Consider the following 23,396-nt stretch of genomic DNA (forward strand, 5'->3'; position numbering starts at 1 on the left):
TGTGATTTCTTATCTTTTCTCCAATATCCCACTAATTCTTTGTAGTATTTTTTCACAGTGATATCTTAGGAGGCAAGGAGAGCTAATTGATTGGAAGCAAATTATATTGAATAAGGATGTTTTGAACCACACTTTTGTTAGGGTTACTCAGGGACGGGAGAGGTAGTACAGGGGTGAGGCTCTTGCCTTGCATATGGTGACCCTATATCAACCCCATGATAGTATATATCCCAAGCACTGCCAGGTGTAATCCTCTGGATAACACAGGAGTAGGCTCTGAGAACAGCCATGTGTGCGTGTGCATGTGCTTGCGCGCGCGTGTGTGTGTGTGTGTGTTTTTGAGGGTGGGGAGGGGGGGTTACCTGTTGGAGGAGAATATCTCCCCCAGGGTCTTGTTCTGGGGTGTGTGTGTGTGTGTGTGTGTGTGTGTGTGTGTGTTTGGGGGTGGGGAGGGGAGGTTACCTGTTGGAGGAGAATCTCCCCCAAGGTCTTGTTCTGTGTTGTGTGTGTGTGTGTGTGTGTGTGTGTGTGTGTGTGTGTTTGGGGGGGGAGGAGAATATCTCCTCCAGGGTCCAGACGCCCAAGTCCCTGCAGGCTGCCGGGCTGCATGCCCTCCTTTGTCCTGGCCTGTAATTTTATTTAATGTAAATAATTTCTGCCCAGAGCAGCACCATGATTTTAAAACACTTGCTACATTTTCCCTTAGATTTACATAAAATACTATTTTGATTTTATTTGGTTTTTGCCTATACTTGATTTGTCAAATCTAAACATGCCATTTCCTTAGGAACTGCAAATAGGCCTTTGAGTGTGTCCAGTGAAACTGAAATCTGCTCCCTGTACACCCATTGTTAAGCTTGAGTAGAGTTCCTGTTACTGTTTCATCTGGAGAAGCACATTCAGCCTAATTAACATTTCTTTTTAGAAATCATCTAAAGGTGATTCTTGGTTCCTTAGTAAATAAAGCCAGTTTGGAGCATGACCTTACTTAGTTTGGATTTTGAGGCAAAAACAGTTCCAGAAATCTGATTCTATTGGAGTTGTTAAAGTAAGTTTGAATCCAAATGTTTCCAATTTATATTTAGGACACAGGAGAAAAAAGTTGGCAGTAATTGTCTAGGGACTCACAATCACACTTGATTACCCATAACTGCTGCCTGCTTCAGCAGCTTTGGTTCTCGAGGATATAGCTAAACCAATACACCATTTTTATAAAATGTACTGTACAATGTTTATCATACCAAAAACAATATTCTTAATCACTAAGAGATAGTCTATTGAGGAAATACAACTGGAATTATTTTGCAAACATTCAGACGTAGTGATGGGGCTTGAGAGGTAGCTCAGAGGGCTAGAGTGAATGCTCATGAGGGTGCCTGGATTCCATCCTGAAATGGCATGTACTCTTAGGATCACCGAGATTGATAACCCCAAAGCATTACAGATGTGACTCTCCCCAAAACCAAAAAGACAACAGCAACAACTAAAAAGAAGTATTAATGAAACAAACAAAATAGCTTTCCCCTAATGGTTCATTTGTTGCTATTCCAGTTTCAGATTTTGTGTGAGGTTTCTTAGAATAGGAGCCTGTCAGTTGCTCTTTTTTCCATATTAAATGCCATACTCAGAATGCCCTCAATTTCTGGGTTGCCTGGTAGATCTACTTTTAGTATTTGGAGACAGCACTTCTGCCCACTTACATTCCCACCAGCAGTCAGCATTTCTCTCGTGCGTGTTAGCCATTTCTCCATCTCTTTGGTGGGATATCTACTCCAGTCTTCCTCTATCAGCTTTTTGTTTGGTTTCTTATTTTGAAACATTTATGATGCTCAATAGTGTTGGTTATTTTTGTATGTTGTTTTATTTTTAGAAATCTGGTAGTTGTATTGGTATTATATTTGTGGTTTTTTTTCTCATGCTTTCAGGATTCTCTATCTTTGGATTTTGTCGTTTTAATTATATTGTGTCAGTGTGCATCTGTTCGGGTTTATTTGGAACTCTTGGAGTTTCCTGGATATGGGTTGAATCGCTGACTTAGCTTTGGATATTTCTTAGCTATTACTTCTTCAAATAAGAATTCTGCCTTTTCTGTCTCCCTTTTCTTTCTGAAGCCCCAAATAATGCAGACGCTACCCCTGAAATATCTTGATATTTTCAATTACATTTTTTCTTTTTTCCTGATGTTTTTGGATTATTCACGTGCCCTGTCTTTGAGCTCACCAATTTGATATTCAAATCTTTCCTTTCAGCTGTTCCTTTCCCTTCTATTTTATCTTTGTATTTTTTTTAAGGTGCTTTGCTTTTGCTTTTTGACCACTCCTGTTCATGCATGTTCGTTGCTCCTAGTGGTGCTAGCAGGCCATAGGCTGTGGGCCTTGGACCTCGGGCTTGCAGGTATTCAGCCGTTCGGTGAGCCAGCCTTCCTGTCTGATTTTACTTCCCTGGCCTCATTTGCATAAACATCACTAAGTTGCTTCGACATCTTCAGAGAGTTTGCACAGCTCCCTTGTGTCGGGAGTTCTTGCCATGCTTTGCCTTAACCCACCCGTGCAGTTTCTCATCGAATACGTGGTTCTCCACAGGATTTTGACAAGACCCTGTATCGTCAATTTGCAGTTGTATGTGCATGGCAGTGTGTCACTGACATCAGATGGCCTGTGTGGCACCTGTGGTTCTTGGGTTTCGTCAGCTGCCTGGCAATCAGCTTGGTGCTGATGCATTTTAGCACCACATCATGACCAGGTAGTTTATCGTTGGGTGCACTTCACCTTTGTAGTGCCAGCATCGAGTGTGACTAACGCTGGCAGTCACCAGCGATCACAGTTTTGAACTGCTGACACTGTGATTCGGTTGGTTGATGGTCAGCTGACAGGTGATCAGCTGGTGTCTGTGGTCCCGAGGCTTCCGGTTGGCACAGGCTTGCATGACAACTGACAGTGCCATGTTGCAGGTACCCAGCTTAGCTGTCGTGCTGAGGTCACATGGCAAGGGGAGGACCAGAGGTCCACAGAGCCTGTAAGTGTCTGGTGCAAGGAGTAAGTACTCTGGCCCGTTGTCTCTCAGCCCCCTGCTAGCTCAGCTCAGTGAGTAGGGAGTGTTCTCCTTGGGGGTTTCTGCCTTCAGGGTCTGTTAATGTGGACATGGGTTCCAGCATGGCATCCTCCAATAACTGCTATCAGCAGAGCTGCTGGAGGGCCACGAGATTGCAACTGCCTGCGTCGTCTGTTTCAGTTTAGACCCTCTGGCTCCTTGCCGCGTGTCACAGTGCTGTAATCACAGGACTATGTGTCGGTGTCCAGCAGTGAACACGCCCCCTGCTCCCACTGGCTGATGCCTTGCACCTTGGAGATGCCTTTCCGTCTGCACTGCCCTTTCTCTCCTGGTGTCTCTGTCTGTCTCTGCCTGGAGATGCACTTTCTCCCACCTTCTAAGGTCTATTAGCCTGGGTTTCAGGGCCTGTTGTGTGGAGTACAAAAATAGTATATAATATAAACTTTTCGAAGGGTATATTAATATTGTTGATGAGTTGTTTTCTTCATGTCCCGGGTGTTTGTGTTTGGCCACCACCGGAGATGCACTGTGTCTGCTCTCGGCTCTGTACTTGTCGGGGGCTCCTGGCAGCGGCTGTGGGTCCATGTGGTGATGGGAACTGAACTCAGACCTCCTGCACGCAGGGCTGCACTCAGCTCTGATGCCTGTTTATCCATCTTCCTGCAGTAGTTAGCATACTCACAGCTGCTGGGGTATGTTACACGCAAATCACAGACCCTTAAGCTAAATGCCATGTCGCTAAACTGAGATTTAACATTTTAAAAAAATGTTTATTCTGTAATAAATCAGGCTTCTGTAAAGCCTCTGATGTGGCATCGTTGGGAAGGAAGAGTAGAGAGAGGGTTCTGAAATCTGAGGCTAGGACGCATGGAGACGTTACTGAGATGGCTTGAGAAATCGACGATCAATGGGATGATGATGATGATCTGTAATAAACATACAACTACAGAACCACCATCAATACTAGGATTCCTCAGTTTGACACTTGCATATATAGTTCCTTATAATATGTTAACTTTCTGTATACACTTAAAAGGATAGTTTTTTTCATTGCAGAGGTAAAGAACAGACATTGTTCTAGCAAAGAGGTAAGAGCAAGAGAACTGTAAATGAGACTTACTTTTTTTGCAGTTCTGTCTCTCACTCTAAAATGGAAGCTTAAACCAGCCAATCAGAAATTGTCTGATAAGCACTACATAAGGTACTCTGATTTATAAAACCCCTACCATCCTCTAAAGAAAACTGACTATAATAATCAACTTTTTTGCCTAGTGTAGCTTCCTTATTCCCATTCCCATTTATGCCTGTAAAAGTGTTTCTTCTGGGGCTGGAGCTATAGCACAGCAGGTAGGGCATTTGCCTTGCACGCAGTCTACCCGGGTTTGATTCCCAGCATTCCATATGGCCCCCCTAGCACTGCCAGGAATAATTCCTGAGTGCATGAGCAAGGAGTAACTCCTTTGCATCACCGGGTGTAACCCAAAAAGAAAAAAAAATTTTTTTCTTCCCCCTAACCCCCGCCCTTTAGTAGTTTCTCAAATCTCCTTTGTGCTAGATGGGTTATGGCCAGATTTAAACAGATTTTTACCTAAAATTTTTAATGTGCCTATGTTTGTTTGTCTTTTAGCACCTTTATACTTGTCACCAATATTCTATGTTCATATAATAATGAAAGTTAATATTTTATCATAAATTTTGGTATTGATATCAACTAGAGTAATAGAAAAATTTTGTCATTAATGATATAATAGGTTTGCTTCCTCAACTTTTTTTTTTCAGGTCTTTCTATAACAGTGTAGTTTGGTCTTTATAATCTTAAAATTTTTAAAGGCTGTAGTTGATCTTTCAGGGTCAGGGGAATGAGGCCTATCGTTTTTGGCATATTGAATACACCACAGGTAGCTTGCCAGACTCTGTCCGTGTGGGTAGGATACTCTCGGTAGTTTCCCTGAAAGAGCCTCCAATCGTTGGGAAAGACGAGTAAGGAGAGGCTGCTAAAATCTCAGTGCTGAGAGTAATAGTGACATTACTGGTACCCGCTCTAATAAATCGAGGAACAATGGGATGACAGTGATACAGTGATAGTTGGTCTTTATGACTTAAAATTAAGAAGGAAGGGGCCGGAGTGATCGCTCAGCGGGTAGGGCATTTGCCTTGCACGCAGCCGACCTGAGTTCGATCCCCAGCATCCCATATGGTCCCCTGAGTACCGCCAGGGGTAATTCCTGAGTGCAGAGCCAGGAGTGACCCCTATGCATCGCCAGGTGTGACCCAAAAAGAAAAAAAAAATAAGAAGGAAAAGTTTGTCTGTGAACTGCTGTTGTATCAGTTCTTCTACCTCAATAAACTGAAAAGGAAATTTAACAATATTAATAGCAGCTAGCCATCTCAATGTAAATTTTTTGGTTTTATTATTTTTCTTAATTAGTGAGATTTTGTTTTTTATGTCATAAGTGGCTTAGAATATTTATTTTCTTTTCTTTTTTTCTTTCTGTTTCTTTTTGTTTTTGGCGTACACCCTGTGGTGCTTAGGTCTTACTCTTGGCTCTGTGCTCAGGGGTCAGTCCTGGTGATCCTCAGGAGGGAACCAGAGTTGGCCATGTGCATCTACTATTATTTTCTAATAAAACTGTCATTAGATGGAATGCCAAAATAATACAATTTTAGAATTAGAATTTTAGAATCACTTACTTGCCAATTACAGAAAGTGTTTACTTTTGGTCTGTTTTTTATACACTAAGGTTAGCCCAAAAGTTAGATGATTTTCTTAGGTTGGTAGAAAAGTTGTGACTAGTCTTGTTTGTGTGAGTCTTTCTACTATACCATATGCTGCCTTCAAGAATATTTCACAGTAGATTTATAAAGTGTATCATTTTTGTTTTTGCTTTTGGACCATACCCAGCAATGCTTGGGGGCCACTACTGCTGTGTCTTCTTGGTCCAAACATGGCTTAGTGTTGGGGGATCACATGTGATGCCAGCATTTGAATCATTGTCATAGCCATAACCACACTCAAGACAAGTGGCTTAACCTCTGTGCCATCTTTCTGACCCTGTAAAGTGCACCGTTTGGACGTGGAGAGTATTATGCTATGAGAAAAATGAGTTAGATGGAGAGGGACAGCACTAGAATGATTGCGCTCATTTGTGGGATATAGGAAACATAGACTATTACCCAAGGACAGTAGAAAAAAGGGTCAGGAGGACTGGCCCATGGTGGAAACTTACCACAGTGGTTAGGGAGGGTATTTAGAATAGAGAGGGACCACGATGACAGAGATAGGTGGAAAGGATCACTCTGGATAAGAAGTGCGTGCTGAAAGGAGGTAGAGGGACAAACATGATAACCTCTCCATACCTGTGTTACAAACGATTATTCCTGGGGTGTTGGGGTGGGGGGTGTGGAGAGAGAAAGAGAGAGAGAGAGAGAGAGAGAGAGAGAGAGAGAGAGAGAGAGAGAGAGAGAGAGAGATGTGGGGGTGGCAGAGGGAGGCTGGGGGCGTTGGTGGTGGGGAATGTACACTGGTGAAGGAGCGGGCACAGGAACATTGTATGACTGAACCCAGTGATCAACAACTTTGTAACTGGATCTCACGGTGATTCACTTTTTAAAAAGTGCATCGTTTATATGCCTAAATGAAGATAAAAGATATGTCCTAAATGAAGATAAATATGTCAGAATCAAAGTTTTTTTTATTTATAAATATTTTATTAGGAAATGTTTTCAGTTCATTAGAGAACATATAATAAGGAAGCAAATTTATATCATCAAAAAATTATGTTGTGAACATGTTTGGGCCGTACACAGTTGTGCCCAGGGGTTACTCCAGGCTCTGTGCTCAGGGGTCACTCATGTGGGACTTCAGGGATCACATACGGTACCAGCGGTCAAACTTGGGTTGGCCTCGTGCAAGGCAAGTGCCTTACCTGCTGTACTATCTCTCTAGCTCTGTATAGTCAGTTTTTAAATTAAAACAATAACATGTTCTTAAAATTTTTTGTAACTGTGTAATGATGGATTTGGGGGAAAGGATTATCGCCTGTAACTAATATTATGTTTATTTAGAGGAGCATAATGCAATTTGGCTGAGGAGCATTAGCAGTGCCTGTGGATATTTTTTAAGGAACAATATTCAACAGAATATCAAACAGAAATCACATCAAAGAACTACAGATTCTTCAAAAACTGGTTTACTAGTGACATCTACTGGACCAATTTTATAATAAAGATGCAAGTGTCCCGGGGACATAATTTCATGGGATTTAAGCAGGAGACAAACAGTCTTTGTGGGAAAAGTGTTTTTACTATCATATACACTTCCAATTAAGGGCACAGAAAGGTCTTTATGAGATTGTGCTTATTGCAAACAGTAACATTTTAATAATATACTGAACTTTTAATACTTTCCAAGTAATTCCAGTATAGAACCTCTGTAGCACTGTACCATTGTTGTCTCATTGTTCATCAGTTTCTCGAGTGGGCAACCAGTAACGTCTCCATTGTGAGACTTGTTGTTACTGTTTTTGGTGTATCAAATAAACCTCTAGTTTCTTTTATTTCAAATAACTTATTTGATATAATACTACTTATAATTTTTACCTACTCCTTGTATTGTCTGGCTTTATTTCTTGTCATACTTTCCTTATCACAACATTACAGATGTAGAGACTTAATAATTTTGAGTTGAACTCTACTAGTCATTGTCATTTGCACAGACCACACTTCATAGAAAAATTATTAAGAAGGGAAATGAATTTTGCTTTTCTTCTATAGGAGATGTTTTCTGCTCTATAAATTATGATCTACCCTTATTTCCTAAATGATTGTCAATTCCCTTGTATTGAATTACTGCTTATTAGGAAACCAGACCTCTTATTTAAACCCAAATTGGCTGCTTTTTTAATACATTCATTTAATTAGCTAATATTCATCTCAAACTTTATGTGTTCTAAAAACACTTTAGATTTTTCTCCTCCAGCTTTTTTCTTTGTTTGAAAGTCTTTCCTCACTTTATTAAATCGAAATGTTATGCTTTCATTTCTTAAGTAAAAGTATAATAGTTTAGGGGCCGGAGCAATAGCACAGCGGGTAGGGTGTTTGCCTTGCACATGGCCAACCCGGGTTTGATCCCCGGCATCCCATATGGTCCCCCAAGCACCGCCAGGAGTAATTCCTGAGTGCAAAGCCAGGAGTAACCCCTGAGCATCGCTGGGTGTGACCAAAAAAAAGCAAAAAAAAAATAATAATAAGTATAATAGTTTATAAATTCTCTTTCTTTTGAATCCCTCAGATTTGTGAAATTTTGCCACTGTTACTTCAGGATATGATCAAAAATACCACATTATTATGGCTCTTCTTGACCACATTGTAAATAATAATGTAAAATATAAAATAATAAGGCCTAGTTCCACCACTTTTTTGGGGGGAGGGTCACACGTGGCAATGCACAGGGGTTCTCCTGGCTCTGCACTCAGGAACCACTCCTGGCGGTGTTCAGGGGACCATATGGGATGCAGGGAATCGAACCGGGTTGTCTGTGTGCTAGGCAAACACCCTAACCACTGTGCTATTGCTCCAGCCCCGAACCACCAATTCTTTTTTTAACTTGTTTTGGTTTTTGTTATAGCAGCTATCTCTTATGACATTTTTTACTTTTTCAAATGTAAACCTTTGTTGAACCTTTATGAAATGTCAGCTGTGTGAAAGGATTCTGCATTGTAAAATCCTTAGAGCCTACACTAGTGGTTATGCATAGTAGGCATTCAGTTATAGTTAATTGATCAATAGTAGGTTTGATTAGCACATGAATGAGGAATGTGATTTTGTTAACAGTATGATAACCAAGTCCAGATAATAGTGAGGTACCTTCTAAGAAATCTGCCTTGTGTAGGTTCTTTGTTTGGTATCAGATCTTTTCTATTGAACACAGATATCACAATAGTATTCATAATTAGGGAAGGCTGAGACAGTGGCCTTAGTGTCCAAATATGATGGAATAGTGATTTTTGAAGATCCTTTTTATGGCAATAGTTTATTACTTTTTGTTCTTTTGACAGACGAATGACCCTCATTTATATAAGCAGATTACCTCATATACATGTATGAAAAAGTAACAACTTGCTCACTGTGTAGTATTTTCCGTAGAGGTTTGCTGAAAGACCCAAACACCCATCGTAATGAAATTGCAGATTTGCTTGTATGCTCTCTCATATTTAAAAACTACCTTTGGATGTTTAGTCTGCAATTAAACTTGTTGTTTAAGGTGCACATATTCAATTACGACTAATCCAAGTAGTCAAAAATCTCCTATTCAGGGCCAGAGAGGTAGTGCAGTGGGTTGAGTTTATGCTCTGCTTGGTTTGACCGTGGCACCACATGGTCCTCTGAATATCATTAAATACAGCCAAAAAGCTGAAAAAGCAACAAAAGTGAAACCAAGATTTTTTATTTCACTTTACACAGATATAAATAGCTGTGTTTAATCAACAACATACCAGGGGTTAAAAATGTGTTGCCAGAGGTATATATCTTTTAATCCACCTGCTGTTTCCTGTTTTCTAGCCAGCCAGACCCCCGTCTCTCCTCTCACTGCTCCGCTTTTCTAGTAATGCCCAGTTCTGGGCTTCAAATTACTGACAGATACGTCAGATAGAAAACACAAGTTTAAGAATTTTAATGTTGAAATGTTTCTATTCACATTGTAAAGCTAGCATGATTTACTTTGCATTTAGTCTCATTTTGTGTGCGATATAGCATGTTGCTAAACGTTATGGTTACATTTTTTACTGTTAATTTGACCACAAAGTTGGTTATGTTGTTTAATGAAATGAATTTTTAAATCTTTTAGAAAAATTTTGCACATGAATGAAATCTGCGGGTTTTGAAAAATGTATCCTCCAATAAAAATATATATATTTAAAATTATGAAGTTTCTGATTTTATTTACATTTTTGTATTTATATTTTATAGTTTCTTATAAGTTGTACTTTTCCTTTGTAACTGTTAATATAAAAAAGACAGGAACAATTTTTCAATTTTATTTGGGGTAGTATTTTTTATTATTAATATTATTATTATTATTATTATTATTATTATTTGGTATGGGGGCCATACCCAGCAGTACTCAGGGCTTACTACTGGCTCTATGCTTAGGGATCACTCCTGGCAGGATTGCACTCCTGGCACCAATTGGTACCAGGGATTGGTGAAGGTAATGGCTAATACCTTTCTCTGACTCTAGACGCAGGGTCAGTGAGGCAGTAGTTTTAGTCCAGGAATATCTGATGTCACTCGTGCACATCAGCATAGTTGTATTGCTAGTATTTATAGCTTGCTCCAAGGGATTTTGATTACAGGGAATCCAGGATTCTTTAATAAGGTGATCATAATTATAATACAGGTCAGTAAGACTGGTATAGCAATGTTCCAATTTAAAAATCTTCAGATATGGGGCTGGAGCGATAGCACAGCGGGTAGGGCATTTGCCTTGCACGCGGCCGACCCGGGTTCGATTCCCAGCATCCCATATGGTCCCTCAGCACCGCCAGGAGTAAGCCCTATGCATCGCTGGGTGTGACCCGAAAAGCAAAAAAAAAAAAAAAAAAACCTTCAGATATTTTTCGGGCTGGAGTGATAGCACAGTGGATAGGGCATTTGCCTTTCATGTGGCTGACCTGGGTTTGATTTCTCTGTCCCTCTCGGAGAGCCTGGCAAGCTACCGAGAGTATCCCACCCGCATGGCAGAACCTGGCAAGCTACCCATGGCGTATTCGATATGCCAAAAACAATAACAGCAAGTCTCACAATGGAGACGTTACTGGTGCCTGCTTGAGCAAATCGATGAACAATGGGATCTCAGTGATACAGATATTTTTTAGCAGGTCTAAGAATCTTATTTTTTTCTTTTTGGTTGCCTTGATTCTTTGAGTCTTAGTTGATTAATTCCTTGATCCTTCTTCAGTTAAAAGGAATCAGTGTTTTCAGAGGAGACTTAAGAGAAAACCATGACTTTCATATTAGACAAAGTATTTTCTGCCGAATACTCTGGGAATTCACGAGTGTGTGTGTGTGCATGCGTGCACAGCACATCATTGTAGGATATAGAAATACCTGTTTATAGAGCTACGATCTGAGTAAGCATAAATGCATATATAAGGTTCCCCAAATAATATTTGAAATGCTTTCTCTATGCTTTCCCCCTTTCCCACCCATCCTGTCCTCCTTGCTCTGTTACTCCATCTGATTTGACTTACTCATAAGTTAAAGTGCCAGCTACACGTGCTGTTACTGCCAGTTCTGCATTCCTGTGCGTTCACTGCAGAGTCAGTAAGGGGGTGCTACTGAGAAGGGAGGAGTCGGACCTTGCGTTGACCTGTACCTAGTACCCAGCGGTGCAGTGGCCCTCTCTTCGCAGCAAAGTGCTTCCCCAGGCGTGGGCAGAATGAAGATCATTTACTGCAGCCTTCATTTCCATGCACATGGAACCCTTTAAGGAATGGTGTGAATATGGCATAGGGATATTGTTATTGTAATCATTTTGTGTGAGGTGACTTACTTCATTGTTTCCTACTTGTTTAGCCACTTGTAACATTCTGATTATTGTCCTAAAATAATTCCCATCTTTTGAAAAATGTTTTTGGAAAAATACTATCTTTTTAACAAATTACTTTATATCTCCAAATATTTTTAACATAAATTTTGATTGTTTTAGGTGCAAAGATGGTTTAAAAGGATTTACATTTTCTGCACTTAGGTGAGTAACAAACCTGTTTTCATGTTACTAGAGGATTTGAAAATTTTCAAAAATCTCATTATATGTAATTACAATAAATGATCGCTGATTCCATTTATAAGATAAAGTAACTTTAGGAGTCGCAGAATTTGGGATATTTCATTAAAAGAGTCATTATTACATTTTTACCCCTGGAAATCAGTTCATTGTGTGCCTCCTACCATTCGTATTTCAAAAAAATTATAATAATTCTCCAAGGAGATCAGAAAAAAGCTGTATGTGAACAATCACATAGTTCATTGTAGTGTCAGAATATGGACTTCTTTAGCACGGTTCTCACGCACAGGGAAACACAGGTTATTGGACACTTCTAACTTAAAGTCACTGGATCTTATATTTGTTCTATCTTACTTGTGATTGGCACATGGTAGATACTGTAGAAAGTTGGTTAGCATTACTGTTGTATTTATATCATACTTTACACCAAGCATTTTCAAATAGTTTTGAAAATGATATTTCACAACAATTCTGTACAATGAGTATTTTCATTTCCATGTGACATGACAGAGAAATCTGGCCTTGGGATGTTTGACTAATTTAATTTAGTATTTCACAGTGACTATATATGTACCCAGATCTACTGCTCTTCCAGTTATAGCATAAATATTGCATATTTTATTTTCCGATGCACATATGATTGTTGCTTAGTGAAGATTGCCAGCATTGTATTTAGCACAAACACAGCAGAGAAAAATAAGAGTAGACTTCAATCTACAGGAAGACTATTATATAGCTGTTTTCTATAAGATGTTTTGGTTTGGGGGCCACATCTGGCAGTGCTCAGTACTGTTCCTTTTCTTTGCTTGGGATATCATACGATGTGGTGCTGAGGATTCAACTGGAGTTGTTAGGGCAGAGTCATTTTGTATGTAGATACCATAAACCATAACACAGTTGGGAGTTCCCAAGCAATAATAAATTTAGTGAGAAAGAGCCAGGCAGATAAACGGACAGACACACACGCGCTCGCACACACATACACACACACACACACACGCCAGAATGAGAGAGATCTATGACATAGCTTGGTGATTTAATTTTTTAAATTAAGGTCTGGGTTCTCCCAGACTTTAGAATTAGTTCTGGGTTTAAATAATTACTAATGCCATTAGCTATGGACAGATGCTTGTCCAGGTTGGCTTTCATGGAAATTATGGCAGCTACTTCATAGTGCTGCTAGGAAGGTTAAATGTTTTAATATTTGTCTTTATTAAAAAAAAAAACTTCTTGTCCTATGATAGATGCTGCTTATTATTGTATTCATTCATAATGTATTAAATAATGTGTACCAGCTGTCTGGTAGGAGATGAGACATAATGGCAAAGAAGCTTCTCAGTGTCACAGATCCAGTCCAGCAGGTCACCTGAACAGAGGTGTTCCGTGCTGAGGGCTCACAGGCTTCGAGGAGCTCAGGCAGGGAGGGTCCTGACTCGGTGGCTTGGGGCTGCTCCAGGGACTCGGTCTCTGTCAGATCTGTAGCAGTTTTATGAACAGTGTTGAGTTGTTACTGCCTCTGCCCTACCGTTCTTTTATCCTGTTGTTTCTGCTGTGGATAAAGAGCGGAAGTGAGACTGTAAATTCGCCATGCACATTCACAATTAACTCCCAGATTCCTTGGGGCCAATAGTAGTCACCAGGGATGCACAGCTGCCATGTGGTGACAAACCACTTTGCATGCTCCTTGACAAGTTGAGAAACTAGATACTCCAGATGGTTCTGAATGAAATGGGCTGCAGTTGCTGATAAGCAGTCGTTTTTTCTCTCTCTCTACTACAAATCCTGAAATTGTCTTGTTGTCTTAGGTCCCATATTTTAGAAGTTGGCATAGTATTATTGTTTTATCTTCGTTGTATGATGTTTTGTGTAAATTTAGCAGGTGGAGTTTTCTTAGGAAAGTTAATCTTTGTAAGGACAGCGACTCATACAGTAAAGGTACAATAGCACAAAAGAAACTTTCAATGGTGCTGACATTTTCTTTGCGCTGTCTTTGGGAAAATAAAACCTAGTTTTCATGAGATAAGAACAATGACTTTTCTTGGATATTGGCCTTTTTCCACGAGAAATAAGTAGATTAGGAGTAACATCAAATTTAAGATTCTATAAAGATAGAATGTGATTATGTAGACTCTTAAGCATTTCTGATTTTCCCTCATTAATTCCCTTTATTTTGCTCTGTGTTCTACTGAATTGCAACCCAGAACATTCCATTGCTACTACCAGTAAACTTAAAATATATAGATTTTTGTCATATATTAGTAGATTCCTGTTAGTAGTTTTTCAATATAAAAACAAAAACTTTAAGGTGAGTATTAAATAAATAAAGTTGAGGCTTGAGTTAAAAGGGGATTGATAAAAGTGCTTCCCTCTATTTTACCTGATTGATTTTATTTTTAAAATACATTAATTGTCAAACAACTGTTAATGACTCTGAGGATTCGGATTTCGAAAGCTTAGTTTTTAAAAGGGTGGTGGTTGGATTTTATATAAATTGTGAAAAACATTAGAAGATATTCTTCAGCATTTGTTCCTACATGATGAAAAGATTTTTTTCTCACTACATTTTTTTTAAGGTGAGAAATGGCTCACAGTATGTTTTTTCTTCAGGTTCATTGTTGGGAAGGAAGAAATTCCTACACATTCTTCTTCCCCAGAGGCAGCATACGCAAGAATAGAACAAGAGGCTGAGAAGCAGGGGGAGAAAGCAAGAAGAAGGAATATAATTGCGCTGGTCAGGAAACTTGTGGATTCAGTGTGAGTCTTTATTTTATATTATATTAGCACATTGCGACGTCGTATATTTGTGCCGTGGCAAGGTGTTTCCAGTCAGGTGCCGACAGTCTGGTGGGAGCTGTGTGTGGAGCCTCTTCAGAAGGCACAGTATGGAGAGTGGGTGTTGTCTCCGGGAGAACTAGAGGCCGTCACACGCCTGAATAATAGAGCCACAGGAATTTGAAAGACTTCTTTTCTTTTTTTTTTTTTCTTTTTTGGGTCACACCTGGCAATGCACAGGGGTTACTCCTGGCTCTGCACTCAGGAATCATCCCTGGCAGTGCTCAGAGGACCATCTGGGATGCTGGGAATTGAACACGGGTCGACTGTGTGCAAAGCAAACGCCCTACCTGCTGTACTATTGTTCCAGCCCCTTGAAATACTTTTCTATTTCAGATCAGAGGTAGAGTTTCAGGAGGCTAGAATGGAAGACTTTGGAAAATAGATTAATATGTGCTAATTGAATTTGCTCAGGGTGGAAAAGAGACAAGTTCTGAGAGAGACTCAAGGAGGTATAGGAACAATAAGGAACAAACTTGAAGTCAAGAACATTTTCCAAGAACAGTAATTATTAGAAATCTATAAAAAGATTTGAAATACGTACATTACTCAGTGAAATCTATTTCATATTATTAGGACTGCCTTTTGTTTCCGTTGTAGATATGTAAGAAAATTAATAACAAAATTAGAACATCAGTGAAACTAATCTTAGTGATATTTTAGATTGTGTGGAGTGTATCGGCAGTAGAGAATGTTGGAGGATCAAGTTCTGGGAGGTTAAGCCCTCTTTAGGAATGAGGTTTCACTCACATTTTGCACCTGCCAGCTTTATGACAAGTGACTGAGCCAGTCCACATGCCAGAGTCCGCCAGGGCTGACTGATGCTAATAGTCTCTATGCGGAGTCTTGTGTGCAGCAAAGGGGTTACATGCGTTTCCCACATAGTTGGGCATTGATTAGGTACAGGTATTTAGTTTCTGCTAAATATTTTTTTTAACTGAATTAAAAAAAACTGTTCTCCTTAATGAAGATAAAAGGAGAGGGATAGTAGAAGGCAGGATTAATTGTTAGAGAACTTGCTAAGCAAGTGCAAGATAGTTGTAGCTTGGCCTCCTGTAGAAGGGGAGAAAGGCCCCTACTAGTGGGAAGGATGGCAGCAGACATTGTGGAGACTAAGAAGGTGTGCTGCGGGGAGGGTGCCTGTGGCGCCAGGACCACTTGGTCATCACAGAGCTTGGCTCAGAGCCCTCAGAGAAGGACACCCTGGTGGGCAGTGGGGCCGATGAGCTCGTTGGCAGCGGGAGCAGGGGACGGGGCAACTGAGTGAGACGGGGAAGGACTCAATGGCAGTGTTGTTCTCAGAGTTTAGTTCCACTCGCAGAGAGGGTGGGAGCTTCTCCATAGCGCTAGTTGAAGTGGCTGGGGCATGTCTTGGAGGAGGACCTGTAGAAATATGCAGAGTGATGGCTTACATAAGGCAGCCCTTCTCCCTTACCTCTCCTCAGGTGCCAGCTGCAGGCACTCGGCAGTTTCACATGACCTGTGGTGCCATATCATTCTAATGACATAAGAGCCGTGCTCCGTATGAACCATTGCTGTCACCCATGACCGGGAAGGGCTGTACTCCAGCTGCAGGGCGGAATTAGATTACGGAAAAGGCTTTATAATCAATTTGCAAATGGAATTAGGATATGAAATGAGAATATCACTCTTAAATTGTTGTAAATAGGAAAGAGTTCATGTGTTTCAGCCATGAAGGTCTAATCAGTCTAGTCTGAAGATTCTGAAAGAATCTACTTATTTTGGAAATGCATCCTTCACAGAGAAAGGGAAAGCGCTAAACCCATGGTAGAATTTTGCTTACTTTTTAATGCTTAAAGGGAATCATACTAGAGTCAGCCTACCAAATAAGTGAGTTTTGAACAGTAGTTCTCCAGCTAAAATCTTTATTAAACTCTAGAGGACTGAACAGTTTTCTCATAAGTCACAACATACTCTCGAATTCCCATATGACCTATTTATTTCTTTACTTTAAAAATGAACAGAATTTTGAATTCTAATGCTGTATCAGGTTTCTTTTCCAGATGTTTTCTAACAAATATAATTAAGTATAAATTCCTGTAATATGAGCACATTCTCATTAGAATTTTTGCTCAAGTACTGACTTCATGGGTGATTTATGACCATTATACTTTAAGTAATTTAAAACTTCCAAAAGTATTGGCAGAGTAGATAGAAAATATATGCATTTTTTTCATGTTTAGTCACAAATATTTATCAATATGGTTTATCTGTTTCACATTAAAATATTTTGACTGCATTGACATATTTTACACAATGTGTTAATAGTGAACAGCGAAGAAAAAGATATATATATATATATATATATATATATATATATATTATCTTTACTACATGCTTCTTTACTTCCTAAGAAACCAAAGACACATTTAGAGTAAAGTGGGTAATGTTTTCTTCTTTCCTAGCTGAAGTATTTCTGTCACTGACACTGTCATCCCATTGTTCATTGATTTGTTCGAGCGGGCACCAGTAACGTCTCTCATTGAGAGACTTATTGTTACTGTTTCTGGCATATCGGGTAGCTTGCCGGGCTCTCCGAGAGGGGCGGAGGAATCGAACTTGGGTTGGCCGTGTGAAAGGCGAACGCCCTACTGCTGTGCTACCGCTCCAGGCCAGCTGAAGTATTTATTTTTATTTTTTATTTTAGTTGTGGATCATACCTAGTAACCCTCCAGGTTATTAAAAAGGTAATTAAAAAGTAACCCTCCAGGGCTGCTCCTGACTGTGCTGAGGGCCTCAGGGACCTTTCTGTTCAGGAGACCATGTGTAGTGCCGGGTGTGCAGCTGGGGGTGGCCACACTCAAGGCAAGTGCTCTGACCCTGCACTGTCTCTCTGGCCGGCTTAAAGAATTACAAATAGAGCCATAGCACATACAGTTTTATTATAATTCAGTGTTTATTTCATTTCAGATGTAAACATGGACCAAGGCATAGGTGTTGCAAACATTATGAAGATAACTGTATCTCTTATTGTATTAAAGTAAGTATACAAAAATACCTATATTTTTAACTGTGGAATAGCATAGAAAGAATTTATGAAGAGAGTGTTTCAAAGTAAGTTAAAGATTTGAAAGTAGAAGTGTCAGTATTTACATTTTTACTTTAGGACTAAGAAATCCATAAATAGGCTAGGATTGTAATTAAGTGTTAGAATGTTTGCCTGGCAGGGAAAGTTCTTGGGTTTAGCACTACACCTCACCAAAACTGTGAGAAATTTAACTTTCCATTTTCACCTAGCATTTCCTTAAGCAACTTAAAATCATCTTATTTAAAAATTAATATGATTTATGAAGTAGGAAGGAAGGTAAATTAACAAAAAAGAAAAAGTTATTAAGGTGTGTCTTTTTTTAGGTATTCTCATTGGCACCTCCTAGAACAAGGCCCGGGTCTGTGTGGGGTGCCGTGGGTCAGGGGTCACGCATCCAAGCCACGTTCATCTGCTCTGCACGGTCTTGGACCTGGAAAGCTGTTGACTTGTTAAGACATTGAGGTAGCCGGATTTGCTCACCAGCAAAGACAACGCCCCCACCTGGGTTGGGGTGGAGGGCGGAACGATAGCACAGCGGGTAGGGAGTTTGTCGACCTGGGTTCAATTCCCAGCATTCCATATGGTCCCCCAAACACTGCCAGGAGTAATTCCTGAGTGCAGAGCCAGGAGTAAGCCCTGAGCATTGCTGGGTGTGGCCCAAAAAACGACGGCCTCCACCCCACCCCTCCATTTCCCCCCAGTTCCCAGTGCCCACCCCCACCCTGCTCACTCTCAGAACCAATTTGTTTCCATTGCTGTCAGCGTCATATGTCATGGGGGGTGGGGAGGGTGTGGAACCACCTTCTACAAATTGTGTTTTGGATGGTGCTGTGGTGCTCTTAACAGTTTCTGTTCTTTCCTCAAACACCTGAGCCCCCTCGGCCGACCATAAAAGTTGAGTTATGCCCATCATCCAAGGCGTTTGTTCTGGAAGGGAGGGCTTCTCCCCACCAGAACGCAGCTCTGTGAGTGAAGGTGTCGCCCAGTGTTGATGGGGTTCCCCCCAGAGCCCATGGATGCCCCACGGCTAAGATCAAAAGAAGAGATGGGCAACTGTACATTGTTTTCTGTTCCTCAACCTCCAAATCTCAGCTTTAAGGCAGGGCAGTTGGGGTGGGGCCAGCACAGTCACTGCCATCCTCAGCCCTCCCGAGAATGGTCCCAGCCTCCGGGTTTTCACGAGGTCCTCTCAGACTCCACCGCAGTCAGACACTTCTGGAAGCACTGGGGACATCTGGCAGAGTGCCCGTGATAGTAGATAGAATTTCCGAGCAATAAAGAAAATATTTCCATTCTTTCAGATGCGTACCGGTATTATAAAACGCAAATGTATATGTGAACTGGAGTACTATGACTGTAGAGAGCCATGGAAGAGAAATTTGCAGAAGTATCAAAAAAAAATATTGACACCTCATTATTGCACTGACTCATGTTAAATCATGTCCTTGGGTTTTATTAGGTCCTGTTTATAGAATTACAGTTCCCTCTAAACGCCAACTCCTCCAACCGGATTCCTCAGACCTTCCTATCTGTCTTTGGCTTTGCACTTTCTGTCCCAGCTATTGGAAATGTGTTCCTCATACTAACTTCTGAATTTAAATGTCACGTTCTCAATAGTTTCCCACTAAGTTATCACTAAATCTGTTAGACTCTCAATTTCTTTCCCCATGCCTTGTTTCCATTACACTCATTATAATCTATGATGATTTTCTATGTATTTGTTTACTTCTTTCCTTTTAAAAAAATTATTCTCTTACTTGTATTTCCTCCCCTCTTCCCTTGTTGTTGATGCTGCGGTGATGGGCTTAATCGTGGGGTCACACGTCACAGCTGTGATGCTGCATCTGGGTGCTTGGGTAGCAGGTCATGTTGCAGGCACATGTGCGCAGCAGGGTGAGAGTCGTTGGAACACATAGGCTGTGGTTGTGCCAGCCTCAGAGTCCTGCCCATTTTGGGGGTGCCTACATGTGCCTGATGAGAAGCAGCTGGATCTTGCCTGTGCCAGAGATCGTGACATCACTGCAGCCATGTTCAACTCGCATGTGACACCAGGCATTTGAGCTGGTGTGACCCTGCGCTTGCAGGGAGGCACTCGGAAGGCCTCCGATGTTCTCTGGGCCTGTGGCTTTTCTTTACTCCATCAAACCTGTAAGCTCTGTGCAGGGAAGGACTTAGTGTCCTCTGCTCTGGTGACTTCCCAGCTCGGGGGATGCGTGAGAGAGAGTTAATGACTGTTTCCTAATTTCAGGAAAGGGCAACTGAATGGAGAGAGAAATGGATCCCTCAAACTTTTTTTTTTTCTTTTTGGGTCACACCTGGCGATGCACAGGGGTTATTCCTGGCTCATACACTCAGGAATTACTCCTGGTGGTGCTCAGGGGACCATATGGGATGCTGGGAATCGAACCCAGGTCGGCCGCATGCAAGGCAAACGCCCTACCAAACGTACTATTGCTCCAGCCCCCTAGATCCCTCAAACTTTTGTGAATTGTTCTTCACTTGACATGATGTCTTCCAGTCCCTACCACACCCACCAAATTGCACGATTCCATCATTCCTTGCTGCATTGTATTCCATTGTATATATGTGCTTCATAATCCATTCGTCTGTCATTGGGCATCTAGATTGATTCCATATCTTAGCTATTGTGCAGAGCACAGCAATGAATAATGGTATATATGTCCTCTCGAGAGAGTTTATGATATCCTGGAGGTAGATGCCCCAAAGTGGGACTGTTAGGTCCTATGGCAGTGGGAACTGTGAATCCTTAACATCAACATCATGAGATTATCAAGTAGGATAAAAGTGTGAACATCTCTGGGGCCAGAGAGAATGTACAGTGGGTTGAGCATTTGCTTTGCAGGTGGCTGATGTGGGTTTGATCCTGACATCCCATCTTTCCCCTGAGCCCAGCCAGGAGTGATCCCTGAGTGAGAGTTAGGAGGAAGCCTGAGCTCCACCAGCTCCACCAGCCCTGAGCTCCCCGCAAAAGAAGTGTGAACTGGATCATTTAATTTCTGTATTTAACCTGCCATTTGGTAGTTTCAGATAAGTTGATGAATGTTTCTTCATAATAATTAAACTTTTCTATAAAAGAAAGCACTGGTTGATAAACCTTGTCTTTAAATGTAGCAGATGAGCATTGCTAAGTATGTAGTCATTTTGCACTCCAGATAGGGGTAGAATCAAGTGTTCATTGAAATTATCTCTAAATACTGCTCTTTTTAACTTATACTAATTGAAAGTTTTGCATATTAAGTGGCATTTAACCTTCACTTTTAAAAATACTGAAGGAAATTGACCAATATCGGTCATCCTCTCCGTTCTCTGGTGCATTTACAAATAGTTGAAGGAAGCAACAAACATTGGTGGCAAATACCGACATATAACAGATTTGCTTTTTCAAACTTTGTTTAGGGTTTCTTAAGGCCAACATTTGCTTAGCAATACTTCAGCCTGAACACAGAGATACAGATCTGTTTTTTGTTTGTTTGTTTTGGGGTCACACTCAGAAGTTACTCCTGGCTCTGCACTCAGGAATTACTCTTGATGGTACTTGGGGTACCATATGGAATGCCGGGGATTGAACCCTGGTCAACTGTGTGCAAAGCAAACACCCTCCCCACTGTGCTAGCACTCCACTCCCAAAGACAATTCTAATAACCCTGGTATTTTAAAAGTTAATTTAAAAGTTGAAATCTAGGATGTGGCTTAGTGGTACATCTGTGATTTGATCCATAGCATGGCAAAAATTTAACAAGTTGATACAGAATTTTGCACAAATAATAAAATTATTCTTCTGTCAAAAGAAGCTCTAAATTACTCTTCTGTCAAAGGAGGGCAGTGAGGGATGTTGGGGGAAAATCAAATCCCACTGATTCTAATAATTAAGAATTTTCTATTAAAAATTACCAAAGCATTTGTTTGTGTTAATTGTATCTTTGTATTTTAGTGCTTTTGTTTTCTGCAACTTGAGTGTGGCTTAGCAATTCTAGACCCTGTTTTTTTGTCAACAAAATACAGGAGAAGGAATTTGGGTGCCAAAACATGGTTATAAAATTAAAGAAAATATATTCACTCCTAGATTTCATCACCCTTTCTGAGTATTTAAAATTATGCTTTGAGGTTTTGAGAGTTAATTTTGAAAATTATTATGATATAATTGTGTTTAAAAATCTATTTTTGTTCTAAGACAATAAAGTCAGATCTATGAAACCAATATTGACTTGCAAATCATATTTCCTCTCATGTTTTCTCTAGGGTTTCATCAGAATGTTTAGTGTGGGCTACTTGATCCAGTGCTGCCTCCGAATCCCCTCTGCATTTAGACATCTATTTACAAAGCCATCTCGACTTTTTTCTCTCTTCTACAATAAAGAAAACTTCCAGCTTGGAGCTTTTCTTGGTTCCTTTGTTAGTATATACAAGGTAAGAGTTTTCAGAAAAGGAAACTAAAAGGAAGTAAACAAATATGACTGTTGTTAAGTGAGCTATGACCCTTACTAGTCTGCTGCTTTTTAGTGTGTATTGTTATGGTATTTATGAATGTCTTAGCATCACCAAGTATATGCACTGACATTAGGAATGGAGGTCCTGATGTTAAATATTGAAATATGAATTCTAGATACCAAATATGTATTCTATAAATATCTTATAAAATAAATGTTAGTATTCAATAATTTTAGGCTGAAAATAGAAACATTCTAATATTCTAAAATCAATGATAATATTAATGTGCCTCATGTCTTTGAATTATGTAATAGCATACTGCCTGGATACTTTTTTTTTTTTTTTTTTTGCTTTTTGGGTCACAACCAGCGATGCACAGGGGTTACTCCTGGCTCTGCACTCAGGAATTACTACTGATGGTGCTGAGGGACCATATGGGATGCTGGGAGTCGAACCCAGATCTGCCGCATGCAAGGCAAACACCCTACCCACTGTGCTATCGCTCCAGCCCCCCTAGTTACTTATTTAAATCTACTTCAGAGCTCTTAGCTGATATCAGTATTTACTGAAAATAGTAATTTTCAGTTGTAAATTTAAAAAGCAAAGATTTTGACTGAGAGTCAAACACAAAAGCTTTGTAACTGTTCGCACAATGATTCAATAAATAACTTTTTTTTAAGGAGAGAAATAAAGTTATAAACAGGAGGTCTTGTTTAATGTGAGAGTCAAATTTGTAAAAAAAAAATCATTCCAAATATTGAAACAAAAATTGTTAAAATATTTACATCCATAAAAATGAATATTTGTACTACTCATACCCAGTGTTAGAAAACCATGCAAAAAGTTGAGAAGCCAGAAAAGTAATACAGTGGGTAAGGAGCTTACCGCTTACCTTGTCTCTAGCCAACCCAGGTTTGATCCCTAGCATCCCATATGGTCTCCTGAGCCCATCAAGAGTGATTTCTGAGTGCAGAGCCAGAAGTAAACCCTGAGCACATAGGGTGTGGTCCAGAAACAAGAAAATAATAAGGTTTAATGTGAAAAATACAGACATGCGTGTGTGTGTGTGTGTGTGTGTGTGTGTGTGTGTGTGTGTGTTGTTCGTGGGCTCTCTCTCGCCACTCATGTTCAGTGCTCTCAAGCCACTGTGTATGGACCGGATTGGGATGGCTCTTCCTTTGTGTGTGCTCTGCTTCTGTGTGTGCTGCTGTGCTCTCTTCTGTCTAT

General features: G+C 40.3%; 1 protein-coding gene across 1 annotated transcript in view; it reads left to right on the plus strand.

The window, feature by feature from the left end:
- Positions 1–23,396, plus strand: part of TMEM135 (transmembrane protein 135) — a 220,380-nt gene that overhangs the window by 174,415 nt on the left and 22,569 nt on the right. The window contains exons 7-10 of the mRNA XM_055132698.1: positions 11,762–11,803; positions 14,447–14,593; positions 17,603–17,672; positions 21,981–22,148. Of these exons, the coding sequence (XP_054988673.1) occupies positions 11,762–11,803; positions 14,447–14,593; positions 17,603–17,672; positions 21,981–22,148 (427 nt within the window). The remainder of the gene's footprint in view (positions 1–11,761; positions 11,804–14,446; positions 14,594–17,602; positions 17,673–21,980; positions 22,149–23,396) is intronic.

Source organism: Sorex araneus, chromosome 1 (assembly GCF_027595985.1).
Source record: "Sorex araneus isolate mSorAra2 chromosome 1, mSorAra2.pri, whole genome shotgun sequence".
In the NCBI taxonomy this organism is placed as follows: Eukaryota; Metazoa; Chordata; class Mammalia; order Eulipotyphla; family Soricidae; genus Sorex; species Sorex araneus.